Source organism: Hemitrygon akajei, chromosome 6, assembly GCF_048418815.1.
Source record: "Hemitrygon akajei chromosome 6, sHemAka1.3, whole genome shotgun sequence".
Taxonomy (NCBI): Eukaryota; Metazoa; Chordata; class Chondrichthyes; order Myliobatiformes; family Dasyatidae; genus Hemitrygon; species Hemitrygon akajei.
The window spans coordinates 115311853-115325517 of NC_133129.1; the positions used below are offsets into that span (position 1 = coordinate 115311853).

The 13665-nt window shown below is 47.9% G+C and overlaps 1 protein-coding gene across 4 annotated transcripts in view; it reads right to left on the minus strand.

The window, feature by feature from the left end:
• The window catches only part of cpt1ab (carnitine palmitoyltransferase 1Ab (liver)), a 74944-nt gene that overhangs the window by 20818 nt on the left and 40461 nt on the right, over positions 1 to 13665 (minus strand). For 3 of the 4 annotated variants that reach the window (XM_073049075.1, XM_073049077.1, XM_073049076.1), the window contains exons 9-11: positions 8501 to 8608; positions 6921 to 7008; positions 4609 to 4804 (exon numbers count right to left, since the gene is read on the minus strand). In XM_073049075.1, coding sequence (XP_072905176.1) covers positions 4609 to 4804; positions 6921 to 7008; positions 8501 to 8608 — 392 coding nt within the window. Of the gene's footprint in view, positions 1 to 4608; positions 4805 to 6352; positions 6438 to 6920; positions 7009 to 8500; positions 8609 to 13665 lie in introns of all 4 variants that reach the window. The other variant, XM_073049078.1, reaches the window with a different exon arrangement.

The following is a 13665-nucleotide window of genomic DNA, read 5'->3' on the forward strand; positions in this document are numbered from 1 at the left end:
TCATCTCTGTATTAAATGGAATTTCTGAGGCTGTGCCCTCTGGTCCTAGACTCTCCTACTACAGGCAACATGCTCTTTCTCCAGACCTTTCAATATTCGATAGGATACAATGAGATTCCTCTCATTCTTCTAAACTCCAGCAAGTACAGGCCCAGAGCCATCCAACACTCCTCATGTTAACCTTTTTCACTCATGGGATCATTCTCGTGAACCTCCTCTGGATCTTCTCCAATGCCAGCACATCTTTTCTTAGTTAAGGGGCCAAAAGCTGCTCACAACACTCCAAATGCAGTCTGACCAATGGCTTAAAGTCTCAGCATTACATCCTTGTTTTTTCCATTTATTGCAGTCTTTTGGAAATGAAGTGCATTTGCCCTCCTTGCCACTGACTCAACCTGCAAGTTAACCTTTAGGGAATCGTGTACAAGGCTCCCAAGTCCCACTGCACGTTTGATTTTTGAATTTTCATTCCATTTAGAAAATACTCTACACCTTCATTCTTTTTGCTAACGTGCATGACCATGCACTTCCCTACATTATATTCCATCTGCCTCTTTCCCCATTTTACCAATCTAAGTCCTTCTGCAAACACCTTGTTTCTTCAACACTCCCTGCCCCATCACTTACCTTTGTATCTTTTGCAAACCTGGCCACAAAGCCATCAATTCCTTCATCCAAATCATTGACATATAACTTAAAAAGCAGCGAATACATTACTGACCCCTGAGGAGCATCACTAGTCACTGGTGGTCAACCAGAAAAGGCCCTCTTTATTCCACTTTTGCCTGCTGCCGATCAGCCAATCATCTATCCATACTAGTGTCTTCCCTGTAATACCAAGGGCTCTTATCTTGTTAAGTAGCCTTATGTGTGGCATCTTGTCAAAGGCCTTCTGAAAATCCAAGTACATAACATCCACTGGCTGTCCTTCGTCTGTCTTGCCCATTACTTCCTCAAAGAATTCCAACAGATTTGTCAGGCAAGATTTCCCCATTAGAAAACCATACTGACTTTGGCCTATTCTATCATGTGCCTCCAAGTACCCCAAAACCTCATCTTCAACAATGAACTCCAACATCTTCCTAACCACTGAAGTCAGGCTAACTAGGTGATAATTTCCTTTTGTTTGCTCCTGCCCTTCCTAAAGAGTGGAGTGAGATTTGTAATTCTCCAGTCCTCAAAAACCATTGCAGAATTCTGTTATTCTTGAAAGATCGCTAATGCCTCTACAAACCCTTCAGCTACCTCTTTTAGAACCCTGGGTGTAGCCCATCTGTTCCAGGTGACTTATCTACCTTCATGGTTTTCAGCTTCCCAAACATCTTCTCTAAATCGGGCTCTTGACCTCACAATCTACCTTGTGATGATCTACACTTTGTTTACCCGTGCTGCATTTTCTCTGTAGCTGTTACACTTTATTCTGCATTGTTACTGTTTTACTTTGTTCTGCTTCAACACACTGTGCTGATTTGATCTGTTTGAACAATATGCAAGACCGGATTTTCACTGTATCTTGGTACATGTGGCAATAATAAACTAATTCCAATATAAGTGATGAAATGTTGGGTAATTCTTCTGATTGGCAGACAAAACATCATAGACTCAGAGAAGTACAGCATAGAAACAGGCCCTTCAGCCCATCTAGTCCATGCCAAACCATTTAAACTGCTCACTCCCATAGACCTGCACTGGGATCTTAGCCCTCCATAACCTTACCATCCTTGTACCTAACACACTTCTCTTAAACATTGAAATCAAGCTCACATGCGCCACTTGCACTGGCAGCTCGTTCCACACTCTCACCATCCTCTGAGTGAAGAAGTTTCCCCAGATGTTCCCATTAAACTTTTCACCATTCATCTTTAACCAATGACCTCTAGTTGTAGTCCTATCCAACCTTAATAGAAAAAGTCAAAACCCTCATAATTTTGTATACCTCTATTAAATCTCCTCTCAATCTTGTAAGTTCTGAAGAACACAGTCCTAACCTATTCAATCTTTCCTGATAACTCAGACCCGACCACATCCATGTCATTTGCTCTGCACTCTTTCTCCTTGTTCATTTCTTTCCTGTAGGTTAGTGACCAAAACGGCACACAATACTGTTCACTGTGTGAGACCTACCCTGACTGGTCCTACTGAAGTGCAAAACCTGGCACTTGTCTGCATTAACTTCCAGCTGCCATTTTCCAGCCCATTGCTTCAGCCGGTCCAGATTCTGCTGCAAGCCATCGTAGTCTTCTTCACTGTCCACTACAATCTCGGCGTCACCTTCAAATTCGCTGATCCAGTTAACCACATTATCATCAGGATCATTGATATAAATGACAAAACAACACTCCACTAGTCACAGGCCTCCAGTCAGAGAGGCTTCTCCCTCAAAGCCAATGTCAAATCCAATTTACCGCCTCGCTGTGAATGCCAAGCCACCAACTCCTCTTGACCAACGTCACAAGTGGAACCTTGTCAAATGCCTTGCTGAAGTTCTGATACAACAAAGTCTGGTGGAACAGTATGCAGCACAGACTGAAAAGAAAGCTTACCAAGAGGCATCTGTGGATTCAGGCAGGTGGCAAAAACTCAGGCAGAATGACATCAATTCAAACAAACACACAGAGCCAAAAAGCGAATTGATTTGAGAATTATTTGAGCAGGCAGCTGCCAGGAACAGCTGAGGTACAAATGAACAGCAGCCAGGTCCGAAGAATAACCATAATGCTCACAACATTCCGCCTGGGCTGTCTCTAGGCTACAAAAGCCTGACACCTGTACATATAAACAAACTTACAAGTCTGATTTATTTATATATGTTTGTTCCTGCCAGCAGCAGAACTGGTTTCTGCGCTCTCTCACTCCACTTTTAGTAATTGTTCTTTCTTATCAATTTTATCTGCTTCTGATGCCATTCATTACAATACTGTGGAGTAATGGTGTACCTATCGAGTGCATCCTGCACTCCGGTTGACCTTTCACTGATAGTATGAACTTTGAATGTTGCAAGCATTTTCTGTTTTTAATGCACCAACTTTGAGTAAATTTATCAACCCTGGCCAATTCGACTGACTGCCCCAAGATCCCTAGCCCTTGGGAATTCAGATTACATAGCAGTCCGGGTTAACATAGAAAACCTACAGCACAATACAGGTCCTTCGGCTCACAATGCTGTGCCAAACATGTACTTTAGAAATTACCTAGAGTTACCCATAGCCATCTATTTTTCTGAGCTCCATGTACCTATCTAGGAGCCTCTTAAAAGACCCTGTTGTATCTGCCTCCACCACCATTGCCAGCAGCCCATTCTACGCACTCACCACTCTCTGCGTAAAGAATTTACCCCTGACATCCCCTCTGTACCTACTCCCTAGCACCTTAAACCTGTGCCCTCTTGTGGCAGCCATTTAAGCCCTGGGAAAAAGCCTCTGACTATCCACACAATCAATGCCTCTCATCATCTTATACACCTGTATCAGGTCACCTCTCGTCCTCCGTCACTCCAAGGAGAAAAGGCTGAGTTCACTCAACCTATTCTTATTAGGCATGCTCCCTAATCCAGGCAACATCCTTGTAAATCTCCTCTGCACCCTTTCTATAGTTTCCACATCCTTCCCATAGTGAGGCAACCAGAACTGAGCACAATACTCCAAGTGGGGTCTGACCAGGGTCCTATATAGCTTCAACATTACCTCTTGGCTCCTAAACTCGATCCCATGGTTCATGAAGTGCCTTCTTAACCACAAAGTCAACCTGCGCAGCTGCTTTGAGCGTCCTATGGACTCAGACCCCAAGGTCCCTCTGATCCTCCACACTGCCAAGAATCTTACCATTAATACTATATTCTGCCATCATATTTGACCTACCAAAATGAATCACCTCACACTTATCTGGGTTGAACTCCGTCTGCCACTTCTCAGCCCAGTTTTGCAACCTATCAAGGTCCCGCTGTAAACTCTGACAGCCCTCCACTCTATCTACAACACCCCCAACCTTTGTGTCATCAGCAAATTAACTAACCCATCCCTCCACTTCCTCATCCAGGTCACTTACATAAATCACGAAGAGAAGGGGTCCCAGAACAGATCCCTGAGGCACACCACTAGTGACCGACCTCCATGCAGAATATGATCTGTCTACAGCCACTCTTTGCCTTCTGTGGGCAAGCCAGTTCTGGATCCACAAAGCAATGTCCCTTGGATCTCATGCCTCCTTACTTTCTCAGTAAGTATCAAATGCCTTGCTGACATCTATATACACTAGATCTCCTGCTCTTCCTTCATCAATGTGTTTAGTCACATCCTCAAAAAGTTTCAATCAGGCTCGTAAGACATGACCTGCCCTTGACAAAGCCATGCTGACTATTCCTAATCATATTACACCTCTCCAAATGTTCATAAATCCTGCCTCTCAGGATCTTCTCCATCAACTTACCAACCACTGAGGTAAGACTCAATGGTCTATAATTTCCTGGGCTATCTCTACTCCCTTTCTTGAATAAAGGAACAACATCTGCAACCCTCCAATCCTCCGGAATCTCTCCCATCCTATCTCTGGGTTATGAAGAGCAAATGTTATCAAGTCAACCCCAAGGACCGGTCACCCAAGTGCACTCACCTGTCACCAGCGGTGAGAGCCGCCAGCTTCTCCTCCCCAGGCTGAGGCTCTGACACGTCGTCCAGGATCTTCTGCATCTGCACCTGGATCTCACAAGGCTTCAGCAGCCTGCCACTGTGGTAGAGCCAGACCTTGAAGTATCGACCCCTGTGGTAGACCACAATGTGCTTGCTATCCTTCAGGTGGTGCAGGGTGTCTGAGGGAGAGGAAAGATCCGTCAGAGTGGGGGGCGGTCGACGGGGGGGGGGCGGGGTGCGACAGAGCCAGTGGGGGGGGGGGGGGGGTCTGGAGCAACGGGGCCGGTGGGGGGGTGGTGCTGGAGTGACGGGGGTGGGGGGGCTGGAGCAGCTGGGCCGGGGGGGGGGGGGGGCATTAGCAATGGGGCTGGGGGAGGCTGGAGCAATGGGGGGGGGGGGGGGTGTCGTCTGGAGCGACGGGGCCAAGGGTGGGGGGGGCCGGCGCGATGGGGGTGGGGGGGTTGGAGCGACGGGGGTGGGGGGGGCATTAGCAATGGGGCTGGGGAGGCTGAAGCAACGGGGCCGAGGGGGGTGGTGCTGGAGTGACAGGGGTGGGTGGGTGGGCGGAGCGGTGGGGCCAGGAGGAGTGAGGGGGTAGGGAGAGAGGGAGGAGAGGGAGTAGGGAGAGAGGGATGGTCAGGGAAGACATCCAGGGAGGTCGCCCACGATCTCAGCACACCCACCCTCTTTCTGTTTCGAACACTCAGACGCAGACAGCAGTTGCCTCGTTTGTAGCCCCCCGCCCACTCGCGGGAGAATGGGTTTCCAAAACACCAAGCGAGTGGCCTGATTTGGGGGGGGGGGAGGAAGGAGGAGCGGCAGACAAACAGACAGGCAGACGGTGGGTGAAGGGTTGCAGCTGGGCGAACGGTGGGGGTTAAGGTGAGTGAGACTGGGGGCAGCCAGAGAGACAGAGGAATGGTACACGAGAAGGAACCAGACTGGTTGGGTATGTGAGGGGTGGGAGTCATACAAATGGAGAGGGGAGGGTGAGGGGTAGCAGTGACACATGGGTGGGGGGGATCAGCAGGGCTAAGGTGGCAAGCAGGGATTGGTGGGTGCAATAACCTCTGCGGGGAGCTTGTCCTCTCAGAGTTCCCCAGACAATCGCTTGTGGAGACTTCTTTCAAAAACCTTTGCAAGAAATTCATCTGCCTTAAGTATAGCTTACTCAGTGCACAATCCCATCAAAGGCTTCACAGCCAGGGACCTCGTCACCAAGCAGAAGCAGGGATTGTGCACTGAACAACCTTTCCTTGGGTCCTCTCCAACCAAGGGAGTCATTATGAAATGGGGGCCAGCCACCACCAGACGCAGGAGGAAGCTTCCAGAACAACCGCAGGGGCCACAGCTGGAAGTCCTCCTCATCTCCTGGAGCAGAGGGGAATATCTGAAGTTCATTCAGGCATGGATCTTCAGCCACTAATCAAAGACAGTTCGAGGTACAATGCATGGCCGCATGGGAACTCCAGTGGGGTGCAGGGTCAGTCCAGCGGATGAATACTGTCACTCAAACCACAGGCAAGTGGCAATGAATAATGGGGATGTCACGTTCCATCAGTCATAGCTCCTGAGATGTTAACCCCCAATCCACCAGCTTATTTGCCTGCCATTCCACGGTTACCACTCCAGTTGACCTAATCTTCAGAGTTCTAGCATGAAGCAAAAGGCAGCAAGCATTAAAGGGCATGAAAGAGCTGGAGAGATTAGTGAGGTTGTAACTGTACCTGTCTCTAACCCTGGAATACGGCAGGTATTGTACATACGCTCGTACTGGGAGGAGCACATGGGGATTGAACTTTGACCCATAAGCTGAAAAGTAAAAGTCAAAAAACACAGAGTAAATTAAAATATATATAATTTAGGCAGGACAGAGAGGAATGAAATGGAGCAGATATGCCCTGGGAATTCACTTTTTAGAGAGGTCGTGTAGGGAAGAGATGGAGGAAAGCAACAAAGAGGGGAGATTGTACACAGCCACATAAACAGATACACAGACAGTAAAACCAAACAAGCTGCCCATAAACACCGTACACGCGTCCTCGCAGAAGCAAAACTTGTGACGGTGATGCACAGTGATGGTGTGCCCAGCTCCTCAGTGATGGACAATCCTCAAATGAGAGAAAAGAAAAAAAAAAAACACCCCTTAAAGCTGAGCTCTGCTCCAACGGCACCCATTAGCCGGAAATGCCCTCAGCATGGGGGGGGGGGTGGGGGGCAGGGATCTCCGAGGAGACCAAGGCACCTTGTCCCACTCTGGTCACCTGGTGTTAGCTGAATGTTAGCTCATCTTACCTGCATGCTGGCCGGGGATGCGTGTCGTATTAAACATCCACTCAAATTGCGCGGAGCAGAGAGGAACCGCAGTGTCCTGCAGGCAAATCTGTGTCATGCCAAGAGTGCCCCACAGACACACAAGGGAGGGCAGTGGGCATTGGGGTTGGGTCAGGTCAGTGGGGGAGGGAGAGGGAAACACCAATTTAAGACAGGAAGGGGTGGAGAAGAGGAGCAAGAGGAAGAAACACAGAACAAAGAGACAGCAGAATCAGGCAGGATTGAAACATTACGCATCCGTGGAAAGCTATATACTTTCATATATAATTCACTGACCTGGGACAGTGAGGAGGGGTTCCACTATACCTTCATCATAGAGGGGGGGGAGGGAGAGAGGGGGGGAGGGAGAGAGGGGGGGGAGGGAGGGGGGGGGGAGGGAGGGGGGGGGAGGGAGAGAGGGGGGGAGGGAGAGAGGGGGGGGAGGGAGAGAGGGGGGGAGGGAGAGAGAGGGGGGGAGGGAGAGAGGGGGGGAGGGAGAGAGGGGGGGGAGGGGAGAGAGGGGGGGAGGGAGAGAGGGGGGGAGGGAGAGAGGGGGGGAGGGAGAGAGGGGGGGGAGGGAGAGAGGGGGGGAGGGAGAGAGGGGGGGAGGGAGAGAGGGGGGGAGGGGGGGAGGGAGAGAGAAAGGGGGGGGAGAGAGAGAGAAGCAGTCACAGACAATAAGGGTAGAGTGAGTGATAGTGTTAGGGAGACAAAAGAGAAACTGCAGGACCTAGAGCAAAACACAGACCAGTGGAGTAACTCTGCAGGTCAGGCAGCATCTCTGGGAGGTGGAGAATGGACAGTCGAAGAACTGAGTCAAGACCCTTCACCTGAATTAAAAAGACAGGAGGGAGATGGTCCTTATAAAGGTGACGGGAAAGGATGGTGAAGCTCTGGCAGGGGATGGGTGGCCTGTGTGCGGAAGAGGATTATAGGCAGGAGAGGGAGGGTGGACGGTGGGATTGATGTTAGAAGCTGGGTAGTGTTGGGCGAAGACTACAAATGGCTGAAGATGATGTGACAGGAGAGGAAGGTGGAGCGTGGAATAAAGGGAGGGAGGCAGGGAGGCACCTACTCATCTACCTGCCAGCTCTTGCTCCATACACTCCCTTTGGCTTTTTACACATCTCCTCTCTGTTTCTTCAAACCAGATGAAGGGTTTTGACCTGAAATGCCAGCTGTCCATTTCTCTTCCTGGCTTAACACCAGTGGAGATGAGAAATGTTTAGCCCCATTTTCTGTGTATATTTAAGCTTCTTGTTGCTGACCCTGGCTCTTCTCCAGTCTCCACACTAAACAAGGGTGACTGTGGGCACGAGGGCAGAGAGGTTGAAGGAGGAGGAACAGACAAGGTGAGAGACGGGGAAAGCACAAGGGAGAGAAAGGGAAGCAGGACAGGAGCCAGCCTGGCGAAGGAAATGGTGTGAGGGGAAGAAGGGCTTAGGGAGAAAAGGCTGAAAGTAGTGAGGCACACAAAGGGAGGGATGAAGCACCAACAAGGGTGAGGGTCAGGTTCAGGGTGGGAAGGACTGTGGTACTAGAGAGTCTTCAAGCATACGTACGGGGCGGATTTCCTCACGGTCAAGTTTACGGCGATAAAGCAACATGGCATGGATGGTGTTCCCTGCTCGAGCCGCCTGCAAATGTGTTGGAATAATGTACAGGTAATCCTGAAAAAGAGGCAGACATTTGGTCACCAGTTGAATGGAAGCAAAGCAGGGCAATGCTGTCTGTGTGCCCCAGGGACACAGACCAAATTAACTCGAAACTCCAGTTCAAATGGCGTTGGACACCTAGTATCTACAATTCTCACTGCCTCAGCATAATCAAATACCCACCCACACTGGGCGTTCTCTCTTCTTCCCTCTCCAATCGGGCAGAAGATGCAAAAGCCTTAAAGCATGTACCACCAAAATCAAGGACCCTTCGACCCTGCTATTATCAGCCTCTTGAATGGAGCTCTTGATCTCACAATCTACTTTGTTATAACCCTGCACTTTACTCTGCGTGCTCTCTGTAGCTGTGACACTTTATTCTGTATTGTTATTGTTTTTACCTTGTTCTACCTCAGTGCACTGGGTAACAATTTGATTTTTCTGAAAAGTTTTTCACTGTACATGTGACAATAATAAACCAATAACAAATCCTTCCTGATCATCTCGGCCAATCAAACTTTGGCTCCTTGACAAGGGAATGGAAATGACATCAAGAGTACTGGCAACCATTTTCTAAGGTAACACCAATATTTTTTCAAGACAGAGGAGAAGAATTAGGTCATTTGGCCCATCGTCTGCTCCACCATTCAATCATGGCTGCTCCTTTTTTCCCCTTCCTCAGCCCCACTCTCCAGCCTTCTCCCCATAATCTTTGATGTCGTGTCCAATCAAAAACCTATCAAGCTCCACCTTAAATACACCTAACGACCTGACCACCACAGTTCCCTGTGGTAATAAATTCCACAAATTCACCACAAAGATATTTCTCCAAATCCCTGTTTTGAATGGATGCCCCTCTATCCTGAGGCTGTGCCCTCTTGTCCTAGACTCCCCCCACCATGGGAAAGCTTCTTTCCACATCTACTCTGTCTAGGGCTTTCAACATTCAAAAGATTTCAATGAAATCACCCCCCCCCCATCATTCTAAATTCCAGCGAGTACAGACCCAAAGCTATCAAACGTTCCTTGTATGATAACCTTTTCATTCCAGAATCATCCTTGTGAACCTCCTCTGGACCCTCTCCAATGCCAGCACATCTCTTCCGAGATGAGGAGCCCAAACTGTTGACAATACTCAAGGTGAGACCTCACCAGTGCCTTATAAAGCCTCAGCATCACATCCCTGCTCTTGTATTCTAGACCTCTTGAAATGAATGCCAATATTGCAATTGCCTTTCTCACCACCAACTGTACCTGCAAGTTAACCTTTAGAGTAGTGGTCACCAACCAGTCGTTCGTGATCGACCGGTTGATCTTTGAGACTTTCCCAGTAGATCCCAAAAAAAAAGAAAAATAAATACACAAATACATTATGCCTGATAAACCTTTTGATGCAAATATGTAGTAACTTCTACTTAGAAAAAGGACCACTTGACAACTTCATGCCCAAAAGGAACAACTTTATCTAGAACAGTAAAATGATATTTGAATACAGAGGTTATCACTAATGCGCATTAGGCAGAAAAGACTGGAAGGAAAACCCCGCAACCCCGGAAACAATCTCTCTTTACAAACAGCTTTCCATAGCGGGAGTATTGCTATATCACCATGATCCTAATTGGTATTAACTTATCTTTATAATGCTCACATTACAACGCTTCTCCCCCTTTAAATTCCAACATTCCCCAAATGTACAAAAAATGGGAAACAAAAACAGTGGTGTCATTAGCTTGCGTACCCCTGAAACTTATCCTAGTGTCTCAGTAAGTTTACCAATACCAGGAAAGTTGAGGAGCTGAAATCGGGGTTGAAGGCAAAGCAAACATGCTGCTCAGAGGACGTGGATCGACAGTGTTAAAGGATTTGTCACTCTGTAAATATTTTTTCAGGACAGTTTGATGAATCCCTGGATGTAATGCAAACAGCTCAGCTTGTTGTATTTGTCAGAATGGCTTTCCAGGATTTTACAGCAAAGGAGGACTTCCTCACTCTTTTGCACTTAAAGGAGAGAACAAGAGGTGAGGATATTTACAATGAGTTTTTAAAAAAATCCGTGAAAATGAAATCCCCATTCATAAACTGGTGGCAATTACTACTGATGGGGCCCCAGCAATGCGCATTGGTTTTAAAGCACTGTGCCGTAATGACCCCAATTTTCCCGACTTCCTGGATTATCACTGTGTGATTCATCAGCAGGCCTTGGCTGGGAAGGTCGTGGACTTTTCTCATGTAATGACACTGGTGGACAAACTGATAAACTTGATTCGAGCCGAAGCGCTTCAGCACCGCTTATTAAAGGTGTTATCAGATGAGCTCGATGCCGCTATGGCCTGATGGATTTGCTAGTTACAGCGTTTACTTGGTTAAATTAATTTGAAAGTTTGACAAAAGCATTTTATGTAATAAAAATTCAATTAGCCCAAATAAAGGGCCTCAAGTTGGAAGTACAATAACAATTTAGTAGGTCGATCTTGCCTTTCACTAAGGCAGGGGTAGGGGGATCTTGGGCTTAAAAAGGTTGGTGACCACTACTTTAGAGTGTTCTGTACTAGGACTCCTAAGTCCCTTTACATCTCAGATTTTCGGATTTTCTCCCCATTTAGAAAATAGTCTGCACATTCATTTCTACTACCAAAGTGCATGATCATGCATTGTCCAACATCGTATTTCATTTGCCACTCTCTTGCCCATTCTCCTAATCTGTAAGTCCTTCTGCATCCTACCTGTTTCCTCAACACTACCTGCCCCTCCACCAAACTTTGTATCATCTGCAAACTTGGCAACAAAGCCATCTATTTCATCATCTAAATCATTGATATACAGCATAAAAAGAAGTGGTCCCAACACCAACCTCTACAGAACATCAGTAGTCACTGGCAGCCAACCAGAAAAGGATCCTTTTATTCCCACTTGCTGCCTCCTACCAATCAGCCGATGTTCTAACCATGCCACTAAAAGAATTAGATATGTGGCAACTCTGTGTGCAGGTTCAATAGGGATCATCAAATATTCCTATTTAGTTATTGATACCACAAAACAACAAATTTCACAACATATGCCAGTGATGTTAACCCGAATTCTGATTTTATCATTGCTAGCTCTTCTCCAGCTGCCTGAATGTTTTGATCAGGTTGATCACATCATCCTCTCCATCGGTGATGTGGATGCCGAGGAACTTAAAGCAGTTCACCCTCTCAACCACAGATCCATCGATGTCAATAGGGGTTAGCCTGTCTCCCTTCCTCCTGTAGTCCACAACCAGCTTCTTTGTTTTTGCAACATTGAGGGAGAGGTTGTTTTCCTGACACCACTGTGTCAGGGTGATGACTTTCTCTCTGTAGGTCACCTCATTATTGTTTGAGATTAGGCCAATCAATGTTGTGCCATCAGCAAATTTAATTAGCAGGTTAGAGCTGTGGGTGGTGACACAGTCATGGGTATACAGAGAGTAAAGGAGGGGGGCATTATACACAGCCCTGAGGGACTCCTGTACTGAGAGTCAGAGGGTTGGAGGTGATGGAGCCCACACCTACCACCTGCCGGCAATCTGACAGGAAGTCCAGGATCCAGCTACACAAGGCAGGGTTAAAGCCGAGGTCTCTGAGCTTCTTATCAAGCCTGGAAGGAGTGATGGTGTTGAATGATGAACTGTAGTCCAAGAACAGCATTCTCACATAAGCATCCTTCTTCTCCAAATGCATAAGGACGGTGTGGGGAGCTGCAGCTATTGCGTCATCTGTCGATCGGTTGTGTCGGTAGGTGAATTGTAGGGGGTCCAGTTTGGATAGTAGCATGATACAGGTGCAGTCCTTGACCAGCCTCTCAAAGCATTTGCTTATTATTGAGGTGAGTGCGACAGGACGCCAGTCATTCACACGTTACCTTGGTCTTTTTCGGTACAGGGACAATGGTGGTTAATTTGAAGCAGGAGGGCACTCTACATTGGGATAGGGAGAGATTAAAAATGTTTGTTAACACACCTGCCAGTTGTGCTGCACACATCCTGAGTACTCGCCCTGGGATGCCGTCCGGTCCCGCAGCCCTGTGACTGTCCACTCGTTGGAAACATCTGCGTACCTCAGCCTCAGAGATGACCAGTTTGCAGTTTGTAGCGGTGGCTTTCCTCAGAGGCTCAGAGTTAGCGACATTGAACTGAGCGTAAAAGTGACTGAGCTCATCTGGGAGAGAGGCCGCGATGTTGGCAGCGCCACTTCGTTTGGCTTTGAAGTCTGCGATGGTATGCAATCCTCACCACAAGTCACGTGTGTTATTCACAGTGAATCTCGACTCAGTCTTGACCCTGTATTGTCCTAAATTCAGAGCACACGGAGAGCTCAGGCATAAGCTGCCTGCTCAGATGCATTCAAGAAGCTGGGCACCACACGGGACACAGTGGCCCATCTGAGGGGCATCTAATCCAAAACCACTTGCTCAGTTCACCACCGACACGCAGCAGTATTTGTATTATCGACAGCATATATGTCAAACTCAAGGCCCGCGGGCCAAATCCGGCCCGCGGTGGAATTATCTTTGGCCCGCGAGATAATATCTAATTACTATTAAAGCTGGCCCCAGTAATCGAAGCGCCTATGGCGTATGATATGGCTAATGCTGAGTTTATTCAGGTACCAGGTTTTCAGGGTTTTTAGTGTTTATTCGGCAGTCTTCTTCATAAGAAACGGAATTTGTAAAGTGGAACACTTTGTAGTTATAGCAGAGACTGAGACACATGAGAGCAGGCTGAAAAAACGGAGGCAACGAAAGCTGCGTTCGCACCGTCCGACTGATCCGGCCCGCATGAAGCTGCATTTTGCTCAATCCGGCCCGTGACCTAAAATGAGTTTGACACCCCTGATCTACAGGATACAGTGCAGTAACCACCAAGACTGCGCAGACAGCACCTTCTAAACCCACCACCTGGAAGTTGCCCTAAAATCCACACAACATCCTGGGTCACGATCCTGGAACTACAGCAGTGTGAATACACCCACACCTCTGGGGCTGCAGCAGTTCAAGAATGATAGCTCACCACCACCTTCTCAAGGGCAACTAGAGAGAGGCAACAAGATGCT